Here is a 17,742-nt window from a genome sequence, read left to right as displayed (position 1 = left end):
AAAATGTCCAATACCAAGAAAAGGTACTCAAATTAAGATTCACAAAGGCAAACTAAAATGAAATCTTTTAATCATTAGATTGGCAAAAGTAATTTGACAGTACAAAGTCATAGAAGTATGGGAAGAGTCTGCTCTAATACTTCCAAGTGCTATAAGTTAATATAGCTATTTTGAAGACAATTTTGGCAAATTGCAAGATAGTACATAATTTATGATGCTGTTTATGTTTGTTTTAATGCTAGAGCTAGTGGTGGAGCTCAGTGGTAGAGTGCTTTCATAGCATTTGTGAGGCTTGGGTTCAGTCTCCAGCATATCTTACTTAGCGCGTGCTCTCTTGCTCTCTTCTCTCTCTCTCTCTCTCTCTCTCTCTCTCTCTCTCTCTCACACACACACACACACACACACACAACTAGAACAAGCTGACACTTTTTGGGTGGGAGGGGGGAGTGGTCAGGGACACTTTTACCTTTTCCGGTAATACTTGCATTTCTACTTTGGAGATATTTCAAATGTACTGAAAAAGTACAGAGAGAAATTAACACAACAGCCTCCCCATCCTTGTGTGTGTGTGTGTGTGTGTGTGTGTGTGTGTATTTGTGTATTTTTTGGGGTGGGTACTGAGGTATACTTACGGCCTGGTGCTTGCTAGGCAGGTACTCTACCATTATGAGCCGTGCCCCCAGCCCTTTTTTGCTTTAGTTATTTTCTGAATAGTGTCTCGAGTTGATGCCCAGGCAGGCCTGAATAGCAATCCACCTATTTACACTTCCTACATATCTGGGTTGACAGACCTGTACCACTGCACTGCCATGCGTAGCTTTATTGGTTGATGGGGGTCTTGTGAACTTTTTTGATAGGACTGGCCTTGAATTTTAACCTGTCCAATCTCTACCTCCTGAGTAGCTGAAATTACAGGCGTGAGCCACCTTGCCTTGGTGATAATTTTTACCATACAGTTTTGCCTTATGTCTTTTTTTTTCCCTCCCACACCATGTCTTCCCATTCATGATATAGACTAAGCACAGGGCCTGGGTTGAGGTATATATGGGGTAGGTTTACTTTTCCTTCTCTTTATGGTCAGTGTAAGAACAAAGTCTAGTTTTGTCTCAAGTCTTTTTGGAAGAGGTAATATAGGAAAGGGGGAATGCTTTGTTATACCTGGTATTATTCCTTTCCTTTCTGAATTCATTACTGTGAATTGAAGTTTCATACTATGAGAATGGAAGGAAAAACTTTAAAATGTGATGTCCACACAAAAATCTACTAAGTAATATTAAATTTGTGTAGCACTTAGAGCTTGTTAAGATCATTTAGTAAGAGTGCTTTGGGAATGGGGCTTTTTTGTTTGCTCATTTTATAGTAACTTGTTTGAAAACACTTTCTTGACTTTTTAAATTATGTTCTGCATGAATTATTAAAATAATTAAAAATAATAAAAAATAAAAAATAATAAAAAATTATTTTTTTATTGGTAAAAAAATAACAGTAAGTACAGAAATCTCCTGAAATCCCAGCTCTGGGGGGTTGGGGAAGAAATTTTCTTTTTTAAATTTTCATTCATTACATCCCTTCCAACTTAGGAAAAATTTTAAACATAAAAGTACTGAAAATAGCACATGGGCATCTATCTTCCACCAGCTAGAATCAATGATTAAGAATTTGCCGTATTAGGTTTATATGTACAAGTCATCCCTTGGTATCTGAGAGGGATTGGTTTCAGAACCCCATCCCTACCCCTCAGGATACCCAAATCCACAAATGTTCCAAGTTCCTTATATAAAATGGTATAGTATTTGCATATAAACTCCACATACCCTTCCTATACTTTAAATCATTCCTAAATTACTTATAATATCTGATAGTACATAAATAGTTGTTGTACTGTAGTTTTTAAGAAATAATGGTAAGAAAGTGTACATATTTAATACAGACACATTTTTTTCCAAGACAAAGTCTTACTATGTAGCCCTGACTGGCCTTAAATCTTTTAAGATCCTCCTGCCTTGGCCCTTGAGTACTCGGATTAGAAGCATGTGCCACTGTGCCTGGCTCAGACATAATTTGATTGAATCCAATATATCCCTGAGGATATAAGACTGACTATACATATGTGTGTTTTAATTTTTCTGAATCATATGAGTTAAGGATGACATGTCATCCTTAAAATCCTTCAGTATAAAAGCATCTCCTTTAAAACCACAATACAGAATTTGGTATTTTTCTTAGTATTACATAATGTCCAGTCTACAAATTTCTTTGGTTGTCCTTAAAATGTTCTTTTTAGCTTTTTCCTCCAAAGCAGCATACAAGGGTAACTTTTGCTTATTTAATTTTATTTTGTGTTGCTGGGGATAGATCCCAGGGCCCAGCCCATTCCAGGAATGCATGCTACCACTTAGGTACACCCTCAGCCCAGGAAGGGTATTAAATTTGCTGTTCAACTTAATATAATGACCTCTTTTCCTATCTATGTCATTATGTATACTTGTATACCATTTTCATGGCTGCATTGTATTCTGATTTATGTATGATTCATTATTTAGCCAGTTGCCTATGTTCACACCTTGAAAGGTGTGAACTGAAGTTCCAGTTTTTCATGATCTTAAACAGTGCTCCCTCGTACAGAGTATGCATTCAGTAAATAAGTGTTGAAGGAAGAAAAGAAGCATAGGAACACCTGATAAATAAATCTTTGTAACATTCGTGATTATTTCTCTAAGAAATTTCTAGAACTGGAATGCAAAAATTTAAGACTTTTTTTCTTTTTTTTTTTGGGGGGGTGGGTTGCACTGGAGTTTGAACTCAGGGCCTCACGCTCATTAAGCAGGTGCTCTTAACACTTGAGCCACTCAACCAGCCAAATTTAAGGCTTTTGATATATATATTTTGAGATTGCCCTTTAGAAAGATTGTCCTGCATCTTTCACTGTAGTATGCTTAGTGTACGACCTGTGATGATTTACAGTATTATAGTACCTCAAGGTAATTCTTAATAAATTAATATTGTGGAAGAACATATACCTGTATATAGCCACACCTATATCAGCTGCCATGTTTTACAGAGACTATCTTGATTTCTCCAGCCTGGAGGGCCTCGCAGTCTTTTCCACCCAGGATAGGGTACAAGTCTCTATTCCTAAAATTTCCTTAAATACCTTGACAAGGCTAACCTTTAAAAGAAGTCTGGTAGAGTGCTTACCTAGCATGTGTCAGACCCTGTCCATCCCTAACACTGTTAAAAAAAAAAAGATTGGAGAAATGCAGATATCATTTGAAAATAGCCTTTTAAGTCAAGCACTTGAGATTTTTTTTGCTTTTGAAAAGTAAAGTCCGACTTTCTTCATGGGTGAATTCTGATCTCTGCCTCTAGCAAAACAAATTATAGTCATGTTCCATATAATGTTTCAGTCAATGATACATCATATATGACAGTGGTCCTATAAGATTATACTGCCTAGTGATGTTTTAGCTGTTTAGTGAGGATGTTTGCGAAGCAACAAAGACCCCTTAATAAAGTGTTTCTTGTAACATCCATGTTAAGTGAGTCATGACTGAACCAGCGGCTTCAAAGTGATAGTCTTCTCCATGTCCAACAGAGGAGATGGATAAGACCCTATGTTTAATAATATTCATGCCAAGCTCCTTATTTTATAGACCTAGGTTAGGGGTAGTGGCTTGCCCAATGTATCATGGCTGGGTACCACGTGGTAGAGTTGAGCATCAAGCCCAGGTTACCTATTCCAGTATTGTTCCCATTGTTTAATATTTCCTTAAAGTAGAACTTGTCTTTATATCTGAATGTGCCCTCAGGTGCAATCCATAAAAGTGCAGAATAAATGGTCCCATTCCTATAAAATACCCCCTAAATAGGGAAAATTTCCAAAGAGTAGAAACTTAGGTGAGAAAGGCAAACATTAAAAAAAACTCACTTTCTTTTTGACTATGGTTATTACATTCTACTATTAGGTCAATTTGAAGCTCTTTTATGGGACAATCTGATTTGGTTCTGTATTTTCATGCATATATGTGGACGCCATAAACCAATAGATGGGACTGAATTCCTGCGTATAAAATTTTGAAATTAAAGTGATGTTTCCTGGGCTGGGGATGTAGTTTATTGGTAGAGCATCCACCAGACTCTGGGTTCAATCCCAACACTGTTAATGAACAGAAAAAACAGTGATGTTTTCCAAGCCCATCTTTTCTGAGGAAGGAGGATCACGAGTTTGAGTACATTCTGGGCTGCATAGTTAGACCCTGTCTCAAAAATATTTTTTGCGTATGTCATTTTATACTTTTTTGCATTTATGTACTATGTAATATTGCCCATTTAAGTGCTATGTGTATTTTAATGTATTAGAACATGTCTTGACTTTCTATTAGTGTATATTGTACAAAGTAATGGATTTCATTATGACATTTTCATACATGAATATAATGCAGTTTGATCATATTTAACCTTCCCATGACCCTGTTTTGTCACCCTTCCCCCGCCCACTGGTCCCTGTCCTCTTTTGAAGTAGTCCCCTTTTAGTTTCATCCCTTTTTGTTGGTATAGATTCCACATATGAAAGAAAACATGCAATAGTTGAGTTTCTGAGCCTAGCTTATTTCACTTAACATGATCTGGTGTACCGTCCATTTTACTGCAAATGACATAATTTCATTCATAATACTTCATTGTGAAAAAAAATATATATATATAATATTTCTTTATCCATTCATCTGTTGATGGCACCAAGGCTGATTCCATAGTTTGTCTATTGTGACTAGTGCCTTGATATATATGAATGTGCAGATATTTCCATTGTATGCTGATTTTGATTCCTTTGGGTATATACCTAGGAGTGGTATAGCAGGATCATATGGTAGTTCTATTTTTCATTTTTTGAGAAACCTCCATTCTGATTTCCATAGTGTCCACACTAATTCCCAGCAACAGTGTAAAAGGGTTCTTCCCCCCACTTCAGCCTCACTGGTATTTGTTTGTTTTCTTAATGATAGTCATTCTGACTGGGTTGAAATGGAATTTTGTAGTTTTGACTTGCATTTCCCTGATGGCTAAAGGTGCTGAAAATTTTTCCCATGTATTTATTGGCCATTTGTATTCCTTCTTTTGAGAACTGTCTATTCATTTGCCCATTTATTAATTGGCATATTATTTTGGTGTTTTAATTTTTTGAGTTCTTTATGTATTGCAGATCAGATGGGTAGCTGGCAAAGATTTTCTCCCTTTCTGTAGGCTGTCTTTTCAGGCTGATAACTGTTTCCTTTGTTGTGCAGAAGCTTAATTTGATATAATCACATTCATGAAGTCTTGTTATTTCCTGAGTTATTGGCGTCCTATTCGGAAAACCAAGACTTATACCTAGATCTTGAAGTGATTTTCCTGGCTTGAATTGATTTTTGTAAAAGGTGAAGAGACCTAATTCCAGTCTGTTTTCTACATGTGGATATCCAGTTTTCCCTATACCATTTGGTGAGGAGGCTATCTTGTCTCCAACATGTTTGTACTTGGTTAATGACCCTCAAAAAGTCTGTATGGTCAGGTGAGTGGCTCATGCCTGCAATCCTAGCTACTTTGGAGGCTGAGATCTGGAGGAGGAGGCCAGCCCTGGCAAATAGTTCCTGAGACCCCCATCTCTAAAATAACCGGGGTAAAATGGACTGGAAGTGTGGTTCAAGCAGTAGAGTGCTTTTCTTGCAAGTGTGAAGTTTTGATTTCAAACCCTGACCCCACCCAAAAAAAAAAAATATGGAATTGGCATTCCCACTAGCAGTATCTGAGCGTCTAACTCTCCACCTATGTGTCAAAGCAGGATTTTTCTTTTCTTTTCTTTTCTTTTTTTTTTTTTGCAGTATGGGACTTGAACTCAGGCCTACACCTTGAGCCACTCCACCAGCCCTTTTTTAGGTAGTTTCGAGATAGGGTCTCTGTGAACTATTCACCCGGGCTGGCTTCGAACTGCAATCATCCTGATCTCTGCCTCCTGAGTAGCTAGGATTACAGATGTGAGCCACTGGCACCTGGCAAACCAGGATATTATTTTTAAGTTTTTAACTAGTCTGATGAATGAGACATAGCACCTCCTTCCTTCAATTAGCATTTTTCTAACTACTAGTGAGGATGAGCAAATGTTTATGTAAATTGTAAATTCATGCCCTTTTATTTGGTTTTTCACTTGGATTATTTTCAGTTGGGAGTCCTTTATGTATTAGAAGCACCCTGTCTCTAGTGCAGATATTTTCAGTATTTGTGATTTGGAATTTTTAATGTAATTACAACCTTGTCTTTTTGTGGTTTCTCTGTTGCATGTTTTTCATGGAAGGTCTTTTCTCTACCCCAATTACAAGACTTATCTCCCTGGCGTGTCTTCTGATACTTGAGAATTTGGCCTTCTGTGTTTTAAGTGCTGGTGTACCCTAGGTGTGTCCTTTAATATTTGTCCAAATGGTTAGCTGTTAGTTCCTATTTTCCACCTTAGGAAAGGCTATTTGAACTTTAAAAATATGCTCTGCCAGGCATAGTGATACACACCTGTCATCCTAGCACTTGGGAAACTGAGGCAGGAGTTCAAGGCCAGCCTGGGCTATATAGCAAGACCCTCTCATCAATAAACAAACAAAAAAATTATTTATTACAGTATAGTTTCTTTTTTTGACTATTTGTCTTATTTTATCCTTTTTACATTTACTCACATGTGTATACATTGTTTGGGCCACTCCGCCCCTTCCCCATAGTTTCTTTATTTAAAAAAAAATAAGCTTTTGGAATTTTAGCTCTTGAGGCTTTCTGTTTGTTTGCTTGCTTGGATTTTTTCCCCATGGTGCTGGGGATGGAACCCAGGGCCTCACACATGCTAGGCAAGCACTCTACCACTGAGCTGCATCCTGCAGCACTAGCTCTTTAGTTTAATACTAGTCGTTTGGCTGGAACTGAAGACAACATATTATACATAGAACTTTAAGGGATCTTAGTTATTGTATTTCCTTTTGCTTGAGGCCCAGATTGTTGTAAAGTCATAAAGCCAGTGGTGGCTGAGTTCATTTGTGTGTTGCATACTGCAAGCACCTTTTTTTCTGACATGAATTGTTTCATTTTGTTTGCAGTATTGGGGATTGAACCCAGGGCCTTTAGTAGGCAAGTGCTCTGCTGCTTGAGCCAAATCCCCAGCCCTCTTCTGATCAAATGTTTTAAAGTAGCAGATTGTCTGCATTGTTTCGTGTATTTAAAAAACATTTGAAATAACTGTGTGCCAGCCTGTGTGTGGTGCTGTTAGATTTACTAACAGAGGCTGTTTTGTCTATACTGTATGTTGGGATGTATCTTTGTTTTTAAGGGCTTTGTTTTACAGCTTTCTCATCAGCGACCTAATTTGATTCTCCTAACAAATCTGTGAGGTTGGAATTCTTTTTATCATACTGAAAAGAGTTTGGTGCCACATTGATAATTGCCATAAATAACTTCCTCTTTAAACTGTACAATAGAATCTTTGTTTCTGTTCTTTCCAAATTTATTTAAACCTACTCAGAATTGTTGAGATACAATTAAAGTCTTTGATTAATTCACAAAATAGAGTTGAACTTTTTGGTTAACATCAACACTTAAATGTTAACAATCTGGAGATTATTAATATGTACTGTATGTTCTCCCTCATGTAATAATACATGTAATAATACATAGAATGGTTAGAAAGTCTACCTTTTGATCAGATCTGCATATCTGTATTTATATCCATCTATAGAATATTTAGCATAAGGTTGCTGCCTTTAGAAACTCCTCCTCTCTATAAATAAAACTTGTCAGAATACATTATGTCATGTAAAACCTCGCTTGATTTAGAAGTAAACTTAATCTAGCCATTATATACAAGGTTTGTGTTTTTTCTACTTCTCTTGACACTACAGGACTAAAGGATTTTATTCAGGAATACAGAATTTCTTAAATATATATGGCTTGGTCTTTAGAGATGCTACTTATTTCTATAAATCAAGGAACATGCAGAATTAGAGCTGAATAATACAAAAGGGTTAGAATTATGTTTCTTTTTGGGGGTCAGCACTAGGATTTGAACTCAGGGCCTCAAACTTGATATGTAAGTGCTCTTACCACTTGAGTCACTCTGCCAGCTATTTTTATGATGAGTTTTTTCCAGATAAGGTGTCATGAACTATTTGCGTGGGCTGGCTTGGAACTGTGATCCTCCTGATCTCTGCCTCCTGAGTAGCTAGGATTACAGGCGTGAGCCAACAGCACCCGGCTTAGAATTCTGTTTCTTGGCTATTCTGGTATGTCTTTATTGTATTTGACAGTAACCTGTCATGTGGCTTTGGTGAAAATACCACCTACCTGTGTTTTATAAATGAAAGGGAAATATAAGTGAAAACGTTATAATGGCTAAGCAGCTTTCTTTAAAGCCATGGATCCCTTTAAGAAGCCAGTGAAAGCTCATCATGCACACAACTAAATTCTCATCATGCACTAAATTTGCCAGAGATTTCAGGAGTTTTGTGGTGGTTCAGCAATATAAAATGATGAAATTTAAAGATTTCTACACACTTATTTTTCTCTATGTGTCATTAAGAGGATGCCCAAATTGATATGCTACTTGTTCTTACATTTCTTAATATATATTTTTCTAAACTATTTTTCTACACTGGCCCAAAGTGAAAGCTGGGCGTATTGTTTTGCTTTCTGCAAATTTGTTGTCTAAAAAAACGTGTGTGTGTGTGTGTTGCTGGGGATTGAACCCCAGGCCTTGTGCATGCTAAGTAAATACTCTACCACTGAACTGATTTGAAAAGGCAAGATGATCATGGTTTATGTTGAGTATGGATTATATGTATTGTTGATCTTATTGTGCTTTGTGTACTGACTGTTGCCTTTATATTACCATTGCTTCAAATCTGCCTTTTTTCATCTTCTACATTTCTGTATACCTGCGAGGCTCATAGTGCCCATCTCAGTGCCTTGCGTAATATTTTCATAGTTATATTGAGGGAGGCATGGCTCAAGTGGTAGAGTGCCTGCCTAACAAGCAGGAAACTCTGAGTTCAGCCCCTGGTAATACGAAACAAAAAAGTTATAACTATGATGAGTGGATAGATGAGGCTTAAATGAGTTTTTTAAGTTGATTTCCTCATGTGAAAATTTCACCAAGAGAATTGAATGTGACTTGGATTTTTAGCTTTGTTGAACATTTGCTGGATAGTTAATTCATTTATGAATCTACTAAGTGACAGTTCCTATGCTGATGACAGAGATGCAAAGACAAATATAACACAGTCCCACTCTTGCAAAACTCAGTCTAGTGGGGAGACTGTCGGGTAAAGAGATGTTGGATTAAGGGTATGTGAAGGAACAAACGAGTTCAGTTTTATTCTGGAGATGGTGATGTCTCAAATGGTGATGTCTCAAAAGGCCCTGTAAAAGGTGACATTTAAGCTGAGCTTTAAGGGAGATATATACCATTGTAGCAGAGAGCAATGAAGTCTGGAATGTTAGGAAGACTAAAAGGCTCGACATGCTAAAGCATGAGGGGAGCAGAGGAGAATAGTACGTAATATGTTGCTGGTCAGACATAAGCAAACCCAGGTCCTAGAGGTCTTGAATTTTGGTTTAGGTATGGTGTTTGCACTTGGTGTAGTTAAATTTTGAGTTTTAGGAAGATTGCTGTGTTAGCAATGTGGAGGACAGAATGGAGAGTTCTGAAGGATAAAGTCTTAATTTAAAATATCATTAATGTATGAGATTTCCAAACACATGTAGAAATTGGGGATTATATAATGAGTGCGCATGTACTTTTCACCCAGCTTCCAACAGTTATCAACACATGGTTGTTTTATTTATCCTGTACTATTATTTTATGGTAAATTCCTAAGTCAGTCACAAATTGGCAAAGCATGATTAATACAGTGGCTCTCAATGCTGACCTGTGCAGCCAAATCACCTATATAGCTTGAAAAAAAGTCCCCACCTCAGAGGTTAGTTAGATATTTGTATGACCAGGCATTTTTGTTTTTCAAATTAAGTCTCAGGTGAAGTAAATTATTTCTTAAGATAATTTAAGTAGTTTGACTTCTGACAGACAAAAATGTTTTCCTTGAATGTTGCCTGTGGCCCTTCCAGTGAAATTCAGCTAGTAGACAGGCAGGCTTTTCTCTGGGCAAGTTCTTGAAATTTGAGTAGAGTGTTAGTTTAATTAAAGGCTTCTTTCATTGATGGTACTGGGATTTGAACTGAAGGTGTATTTCTTAATTTTCTGTTAGAAGAGGGCAAGGCTGAGAAAGCACTTGTATCTTCGAAACTGGATGTGATGATAAGACAAATAAGGGTATTAAAGACAGTCAGTTCTTAAAGGTTATAGACTAGCATTATTACAGAGCACCAGTTTAAAATTGCATAGGCACCTGTTTATTAAGGTTAAAAGTTGTTTATTTCACCATCATTTTGAAATTCTGTTACTTTCATAAAGAAAAGGCTCCTATAAAGTGATTAGATTGGATTGGATATGCTGATTCACACGTGTAATCCCAGCACTCAGGAAGATGAGGAAAGGAATCAAGAGTTCATTGGCAAACACAAGGCCCTGAGTTCAAACTCCAGCACCATCAAAAGAAAGGTGTGTGTGTGTTTGGGGGGGTGGGGTGTTTCTAGGCCAACCTGGGCTGCATAGCAAGACCCCGTCTCAGAATCCAAAAATGGTCAGATGGGGCAATGTAAGAGGTAGTGAAGGTTTGAGATGCTTAGAAACTTGATCAGATATATACGGTTTAGGATGTGCGCTCATGTTCTCTCTTCTCTCTTTCTCTTTCTCCTTCCCTCTCTGGTACTAATGCAAAATGTCCTATGAATTACATCTTTTTCAAGGGTTTGGCTCAGATTTGTACTTTGATATATGAAATGAAAGTGAACATCAAACTTGTTTATGCAGAAATAGGACTGTATAGAAAGATAAGTCTGTGTTGTGTATAGTGATAATATTTTATGTTAACTCAAGCCTGTGCTAAACTTTGTGCTTGGGTTTGAATTGTATGTATGTTTACACCTGACATTCTTTTGAAATACAAAGGAAAGCTTAAGATATGGGAAAAAATTGCATAGACATGCTGGGAGCTGGTGGCTCATTCCTGTAATTAATCTTAGCTACTTGGGAGGCAGAGATCAAAAGTATTGCAGTTCAAAGCCCGGCCAGGCAGATAGTTCCCGAGACCCTATCTCAAACACCCAGCACAAAAATGGGCTGGCAGAGTGGCTCAAGTGGTTAGAGTGCCTGTCTAGCAAGAGCGAGACCCTGAGTTAAATCCCTGGTACCACCAAAAAGAAATTGCATAGACAAAGATTCTTCCTTTTCTCCTTAATTTGCATAACTTAACACTTAGGCATTGCTGTTTTTATTTTCATTCAGAATGTTAAGAAGGACTTCTTGGCATGTTGCCATTTCCTGTCTACTGGCAAAACTGATAATTTTCCACTTTGGTGATTCCCTATTGTTTGCCTAGGTTTTTTTTGTTGTTGTTGTTTTTTGGCCTAGTTCTTCTAATACCAGTTTCTCTAAATAATTTTGAAAAAGTGACCAGAAGGATACAACACTCTTGGATCAATAGCTTCCCAGGACTATAGAGTAGAGGATGTGCCTGGCATGCCTTCTCCAACCATTCTTCTCACCTCCAAAGTTGGTATTGGAGGTTTAGATTCCTCTTTTGTGGTGTCCCTTCCCTTATTTTCTTTGTATGATCATTCTGCAATGCAGAAAAGAACCCAGAGCAAGCACACACATTTAATCTGAGGTGTATATTCAGATCTTAAATGAGACTGCATTTCTGCAGATGAATTTCCAGATTTGTTTTGGGTGAGTAAAAGCTGCTCTATCATTGCTTCATTATTACATCTTACGATCAGTTCCCAATAAAATCTCGTCCAGTCATCCTCAGGGCACATGAAAATCGTGTTTTATGTGACTGAAGATAGGAAGATTGGTGTCTGCAAGAGAGGGGGTGGTAGGGTGGTGTAAATAGACATTATGTACACCGTAGAGTTGGGGAACAAATTTCCATTTGTGTATAGGTTCCACCACTTACTAGGTATGTAGCCTTTCTTGGCCTTACTAAACTGGACACTATCTCTCTTTTTTTTTTTTTTAAAGTAAATATACAATTTATTTAACATTCAAACTTCATTAAGACATGTGCAATATGGCAATTTTACTGGGGGTTTAACTGTACCTAGGATATGATTGCTTGCTGGGGCTTAGCAACAGGGTCCAGCTCACACTTAGCACTAATTAAATACTTTATTGAATAAATACAATACCAAACAAACTGCATTCAAATGCTTTCTTTAAAACAAATCAATTTTAAAGGCCTTTCTATTCAGGCTAGTGAAACACAATAAAGGCAGATAAGCTAGTTTAACATAATTGGCTGATTTTATACAGCACTTATATCTTTTAGTCCACAAGTATACTATTAAATGATAGAGAACATCTAATACAACCATTTCTACAGAACTAGGAAATAAATTTCTAAGAAAGAAAGATTTTACAGACCCCATCTTTTATACCCACCCCAACAGTCTAACTCTAAAGAGGATAAAAGCCAATGGCTTTCCTCACAAGAGCTCACGACTAATGTCGCTTTGCTATCAAAATCTGTATTTCTGATCCCTTATGAGCATTGAGACAAGATTCAAATATTCCCAAAGAAGCACAATGCACGTTGTGATCGCCTATTCAGCAACAGCGAGCACTGCATTCAAAACTATCTCATCCCAGGAATTAAATAAGGTCAGCCACATTCATGGGCATTTCCTCCACTGTAGTATTGTAGAAAGTCTCAATGTCACGAAGAATCCTCTTGTCTTCTTCAGTAACAAAGTTTATAGCCACACCTTTCCTCCCAAATCGACCCCCTCTGCCAATTCTGTGAATATAGTTTTCACGATTGGTAGGTAGATCATAGTTTATAACCAAAGACACTTGTTGCACATCAATTCCACGAGCCAACAAGTCAGTAGTGATCAGAACTCGGCTTGACCCTGATCGGAATTCCCTCATGATAACATCTCTTTCCTTCTGATCCATATCACCATGCAGAGCAGAAACTGTGAAGTCCCTGGTGTGCATTTTCTCAGTGAGCCAGTCAACTTTGCGCCTTGTATTGAGAAAAATAACAGCCTGCGTAATAGTCAGTGTCTCGTACAAGTCACAAAGTGTGTCCAACTTCCATTCCTCTCTTTCAACATTAATGTAAAACTGCTTGATTCCTTCAAGGGTCAATTCTTCCTTCTTGACCAGAATTCGAATTGGATCTCTCATGAATTTTTTGTTCACTTCCAACACATCAGTTGGCATTGTGGCAGAAAGCAACAGAACCTGAATACTTGTATTTAACTTTTGGAAAATTTCATAGATTTGATCCTTAAATCCTCGGCTCAACATTTCATCTGCTTCATCCAAAACAAACATTTTGATCCATTTTGGAGAAAGATATCTTCTGTTTAACATATCAAACACTCTCCCTGGTGTTCCAACGACAATATGTGGTGCTTCTGCCTGCAGCTTTTGCATTTCATTGCGAACATTTGTTCCACCAATGCAGGCATGACAAGTTGCTCCCATATAGTCTCCAAGGGCCAGAATTACCTTTTGGATCTTTAATACAAGGAATAATAGCTCTTTGCTGAATAGCTGAAGGCTTCTCAAAACCATAAGCATAGATGCCCCGAAGAAGGTTTCTCAAAACCATAAGCATAGATGCCCCGAAGAAGAGACTCCTTTAAATTCATATCATCAAAGTTAACAGTCTCATTCCAATTGCTGTCGATGACACCATCGGGGTCCATTCCTTCTGGGCCGCCATGTTCTCTGTTATAATCCGCGGAACCACCAGACATGATCCGAAAAAGGACTCAGCGCCCGACTGGAAAAGCTGGACACTATCTCTCAAGTTGGCATATGAATTAGTGATAATTCATGATCGGTATCGAGTAAATATTAGCTGTTATTGTGATCATAAATAGTTCTCAGAATATTTGTTGGCTGGTTATTAATGTAGGTAATTGAAGTAGGTGATATAAAAGGCTTGACAATTAGGTGGCATCTCCTTCAACAAATCAGTTAAGCAGTGATGTCTGTGCCTCTAATCAAATAGTGAATAGTAGGCTTGGTTTCAAGATTCAATTTGCTGATACCTGACATGGTCAGGGAAGATCCCTCCTTACTTTCAGAGACTTACAGTCTCTTACAGCTCTTACAGGGCAAAGGAAATGATTGCAAGGCAAAAAGAATCAAGTATTTTGCTTTGCAGGGCATTGGAGTTCTGTATTCTGTCGTCATTTTTGTTGTTGTTTAAAAGCTGCCATAATGCTTTTCCAAAAATTCAGTGGGAACTTTTACGCTTATCTTTATTTGTTCCCACTCTTACACATATGTGCAGCACCTCTTACATTCAGTAAAAAGTGAATGTTTCCTGTGTGCCATGCTGTAGACAGCAGGAGGTGTAGGAAAGAAGCTGCAAGAGCCACTAGTAGCTAATCCAAGGCATTTGTTCATGTTATTATAGTGCTTTTAATTTGGTACATGTCCTGTGGTTTGGGGCCACTGTTTTCTTAAGAAAAATTTTACAAATGAAAAAATTCTGATCATAAATGGGCACTTCACTTACAAAAGATTTGAAAGGATGTGACAAGCATGAAATACTGATAAAACTATGTTGTTCTGCCACCTACAGGCAACTACTGATAATGTTCTAGATTTCTTCCCTTCTCAGTTTTGACTTCCCCACCCTGTGGCAGACATTTTCTCATTAATAGGGAGGTGATAGGGACAGGGATGCTATGTAAGCACATAAGAAGAGATGCTCAGACAAGATGTAAGAGGTTGAGAAGATTGCCCTAATTCTGGATAGTATTTTTTTCTATTCAAAAATCCTCATAAGTGCTCATTATGTTAGGGTGAAATAATGACAGGCTAAATGATTTTCTAGTTCCAACTTTAATAGGGATTCTTTTAGTTATCCCTTCTTTACATGATAATTTATACTGACTTAAGATACACTAGTGTATTTATTCTCTCTTCCCCTCTTCCTTTCAGAGACCCCACAGCATTGTTTCCATTGACAGCTATCCTTTTCAAGAGTTTTCTACACATGCCATCTATGCTGCCTCACTTCCCATTAATCCCCTGACTAATTCTAGTCTGTATTTTATTCCTACCACACCACTGAAACTTGTCAGGTTATGTCCAATTCCACTGGGCATTTCTCAGAGAACATGTGTTATTTTGGCATTTAATCACTTTGCCATTTATTGTTTTTCATGCTACTGTGGTTAACTAATTTTACTCTTACCTCAGTAGCCTTTCCATGTTTCCTTTGCCTTACCTTTTAAATGCTAGAACAAATAAGAACTCATTTGTGGACCTCATTCCTTCCTTTCTCTGTAAGCAGTCATTTCCAGACTCATAGCTTCAAATACTATATAAAACAGTATATAGTATGGGTTACCATGACTCTGGGGTGTTAGAGTGTTCCCGGAACTAAGTAGTAGGAGTCGTGGTTGTGCAGAGAGAAGAGATTGGAGAGCATTCCAGAGGCCAAATCATGCCCTGTGGGTCTTGGTTCATTTATATATAGTTCTGGGGAAACTACTGAAAGGTTTTAGTCAGGAAAGTAACATCTGATCTGTGTTTTAAGATTTTTTTTCCTTCCTGGAGAATGGATTGGATGAAAGTGATTGTGGAATTTGTGAGATCAGTTATCCCTGTTTCAGTTGAGGAAACAGAAGCACAGAGGTGGATTTGTCCATGGTCATATAGTAACACAACAGGAATTCTGAGTTTGTGTCCTGATCTGGCACTTCTCAAACGCTAATATATGAATCATCTAAGTGTCTTGTTAAAATGCAGGTCTGGTGGAGCCTGAAATTCTGTGTTTTTTTGTGGTACTGGGACTTGAACTCAAGGCCTCACCCTTGCTAGACACTCTTATCACTTGATCCATGCCTCCAACCCAAATTCTACAATTTTTAATAATAACACCCAGGTAATTTCAATGTAGTTGATCACTGGACAACACTTATTTTTTTTAATTTTTATTTTATTCATGTGTGCATACAATGTTTGGGTCATTTCTCCCCCCTTTCCCCACCCTCTCCCTTACCCCCCTCCCACCCCCTCCTTCTTCCCCCTACCCCCTCGCTACCCAGCAGAAACTATTTTGCCCTTATCTCTAATTTTGTTGAAGAGAGAGTATAAGCAATAATAGGAAGGAACAAGGGTTTTTGCTAGTTGAGATAAGGATAGCTATACAGGGAGTTGACTCGCATTGATTTCCTGTGCATGTGTGTTACCTTCTAGGTTAATTCTTCTCGAACTAACCTTTTCTCTAGTTCCTGGTCCCCTTATATTGGCCTCAGTTGCTTTAAAGTATCTGCTTTAGTTTCTGTGCATTGAGGGCAACAAATGCTATCTAGTTTTTTAGGTGTCTTGCCTATCTTCATACCTCCCTTGTGTGCTCTTACTTTATCATGTGATCAAAGTCCAGTCCCCTTGTTGTGTTTGCCCTTACTCTAATGTCCACATATGAGGGAGAACATATGGTTTTTTGTCTTTTGGGCCAGGCTAACCTCACTCAGAATGATGTTCTCCAATTCCATCCATTTACCAGCGAATGATAACATTTCGTTCTTCTTCATGGCTGCATAAAATTCCATTGTGTATAAATACCACATTTTCTTGATCCATTTGTCAGTAGTGGGGCATCTTGGCTGTTTCCATAACTTAGCTATTGTGAATAGTGCCGCAATAAACATGGATGTGCAGGTGCCTCTGGAGTAACCTGTGTCACATTCTTTTGTATATCCCCAAGAGTGGTATTGCTGGATCATATGGTAGATCAATGTTTAGCTTTTTAAGTAGCCTCCAAATTTTTTTCCAGAATGGTTACACTTGCTTGCATTGCCACCAGCAGTGTAAGAGGGTTCCTTTTTCCCTTCATCCTCGCCAACACCTGTTATTAGTGGTGTTTTTGATGATGGCTATTCTAACAGGGGTGAGGTGGAATCTTAGTGTGGTTTTAATTTGCATTTCCTTTATGGCTAGAGATGGTGAGCATTTTTTCATGTGTTTTTTGGCCATTTGGATTTCTTCTTTTGAGAAAGTTCTGTTTAGTTCACTTGCCCATTTCTTTATTGGTTCATTAGTTTTGGGAGAATTCAGTTTTTTAAGTTCCCTATATATTCTGGTTATCAGTCCTTTGTCTGATGTGTAGCTGGCAAATATTTTCTCCCACTCTGAGGGTGGTCTCTTCAGTTTAGAGACCATTTCTTTTGTTGAGCAGATGCTTTTTAGTTTTATGAAGTCCCATTTATCTATGCTATCTCTTAGTTGCTGTGCTGCTGGGGTTCCATTGAGAAAGTTCTTACCTATACCTATTAATTCCAGAGTATTTCCTACTCTTTCCTGTACCAACTTTAGAGTTTGGAGTCTGATATTAAGATCCTTGATCCATTTTGAGTTAATCTTGGTATAGGGTGATATACATGGATCTAGTTTCAATTTTTTGCAGACTGCTAAGCTAACCAGTTTACCCAGCAGTTTTTGTTGAAGAGGCTGTCTTTTCTCCATCGTATATTTTTAGCACCTTTGTCAAAGACAAGTTGGTTATAGTTATGTGGCTTCATATCTGCGTCCTCTATTCTGTTCCACTGGTCTTCACGTCTGTTTTTGTGCCAGTACCATGCTGT

General features: G+C 37.8%; 2 protein-coding genes and 1 pseudogene across 17 annotated transcripts in view; 1 reads left to right on the top strand and 2 right to left on the bottom strand.

Annotated features, from left to right (window-relative positions):
* The window catches only part of Huwe1 (HECT, UBA and WWE domain containing E3 ubiquitin protein ligase 1), a 152,416-nt gene that overhangs the window by 12,862 nt on the left and 121,812 nt on the right, over positions 1 to 17,742 (top strand). The gene's annotated exons all lie outside the window — the stretch shown is intronic.
* Positions 990 to 1,113, bottom strand: LOC141420165 (small nucleolar RNA SNORA51; annotated as a pseudogene).
* LOC109695794 (eukaryotic initiation factor 4A-II-like) lies at positions 12,159 to 13,920 on the bottom strand. The gene is given in 3 exon segments (XM_074063895.1): positions 12,159 to 13,652; positions 13,654 to 13,734; positions 13,772 to 13,920. Coding segments are annotated over 3 exon segments (1,080 nt in total). The 5' UTR covers positions 13,894 to 13,920; the 3' UTR covers positions 12,159 to 12,775.

Source organism: Castor canadensis, chromosome X, assembly GCF_047511655.1.
Source record: "Castor canadensis chromosome X, mCasCan1.hap1v2, whole genome shotgun sequence".
Lineage (NCBI taxonomy): Eukaryota > Metazoa > Chordata > Mammalia > Rodentia > Castoridae > Castor > Castor canadensis.
This window is presented reverse-complemented; position numbering and strand designations above follow the sequence as displayed.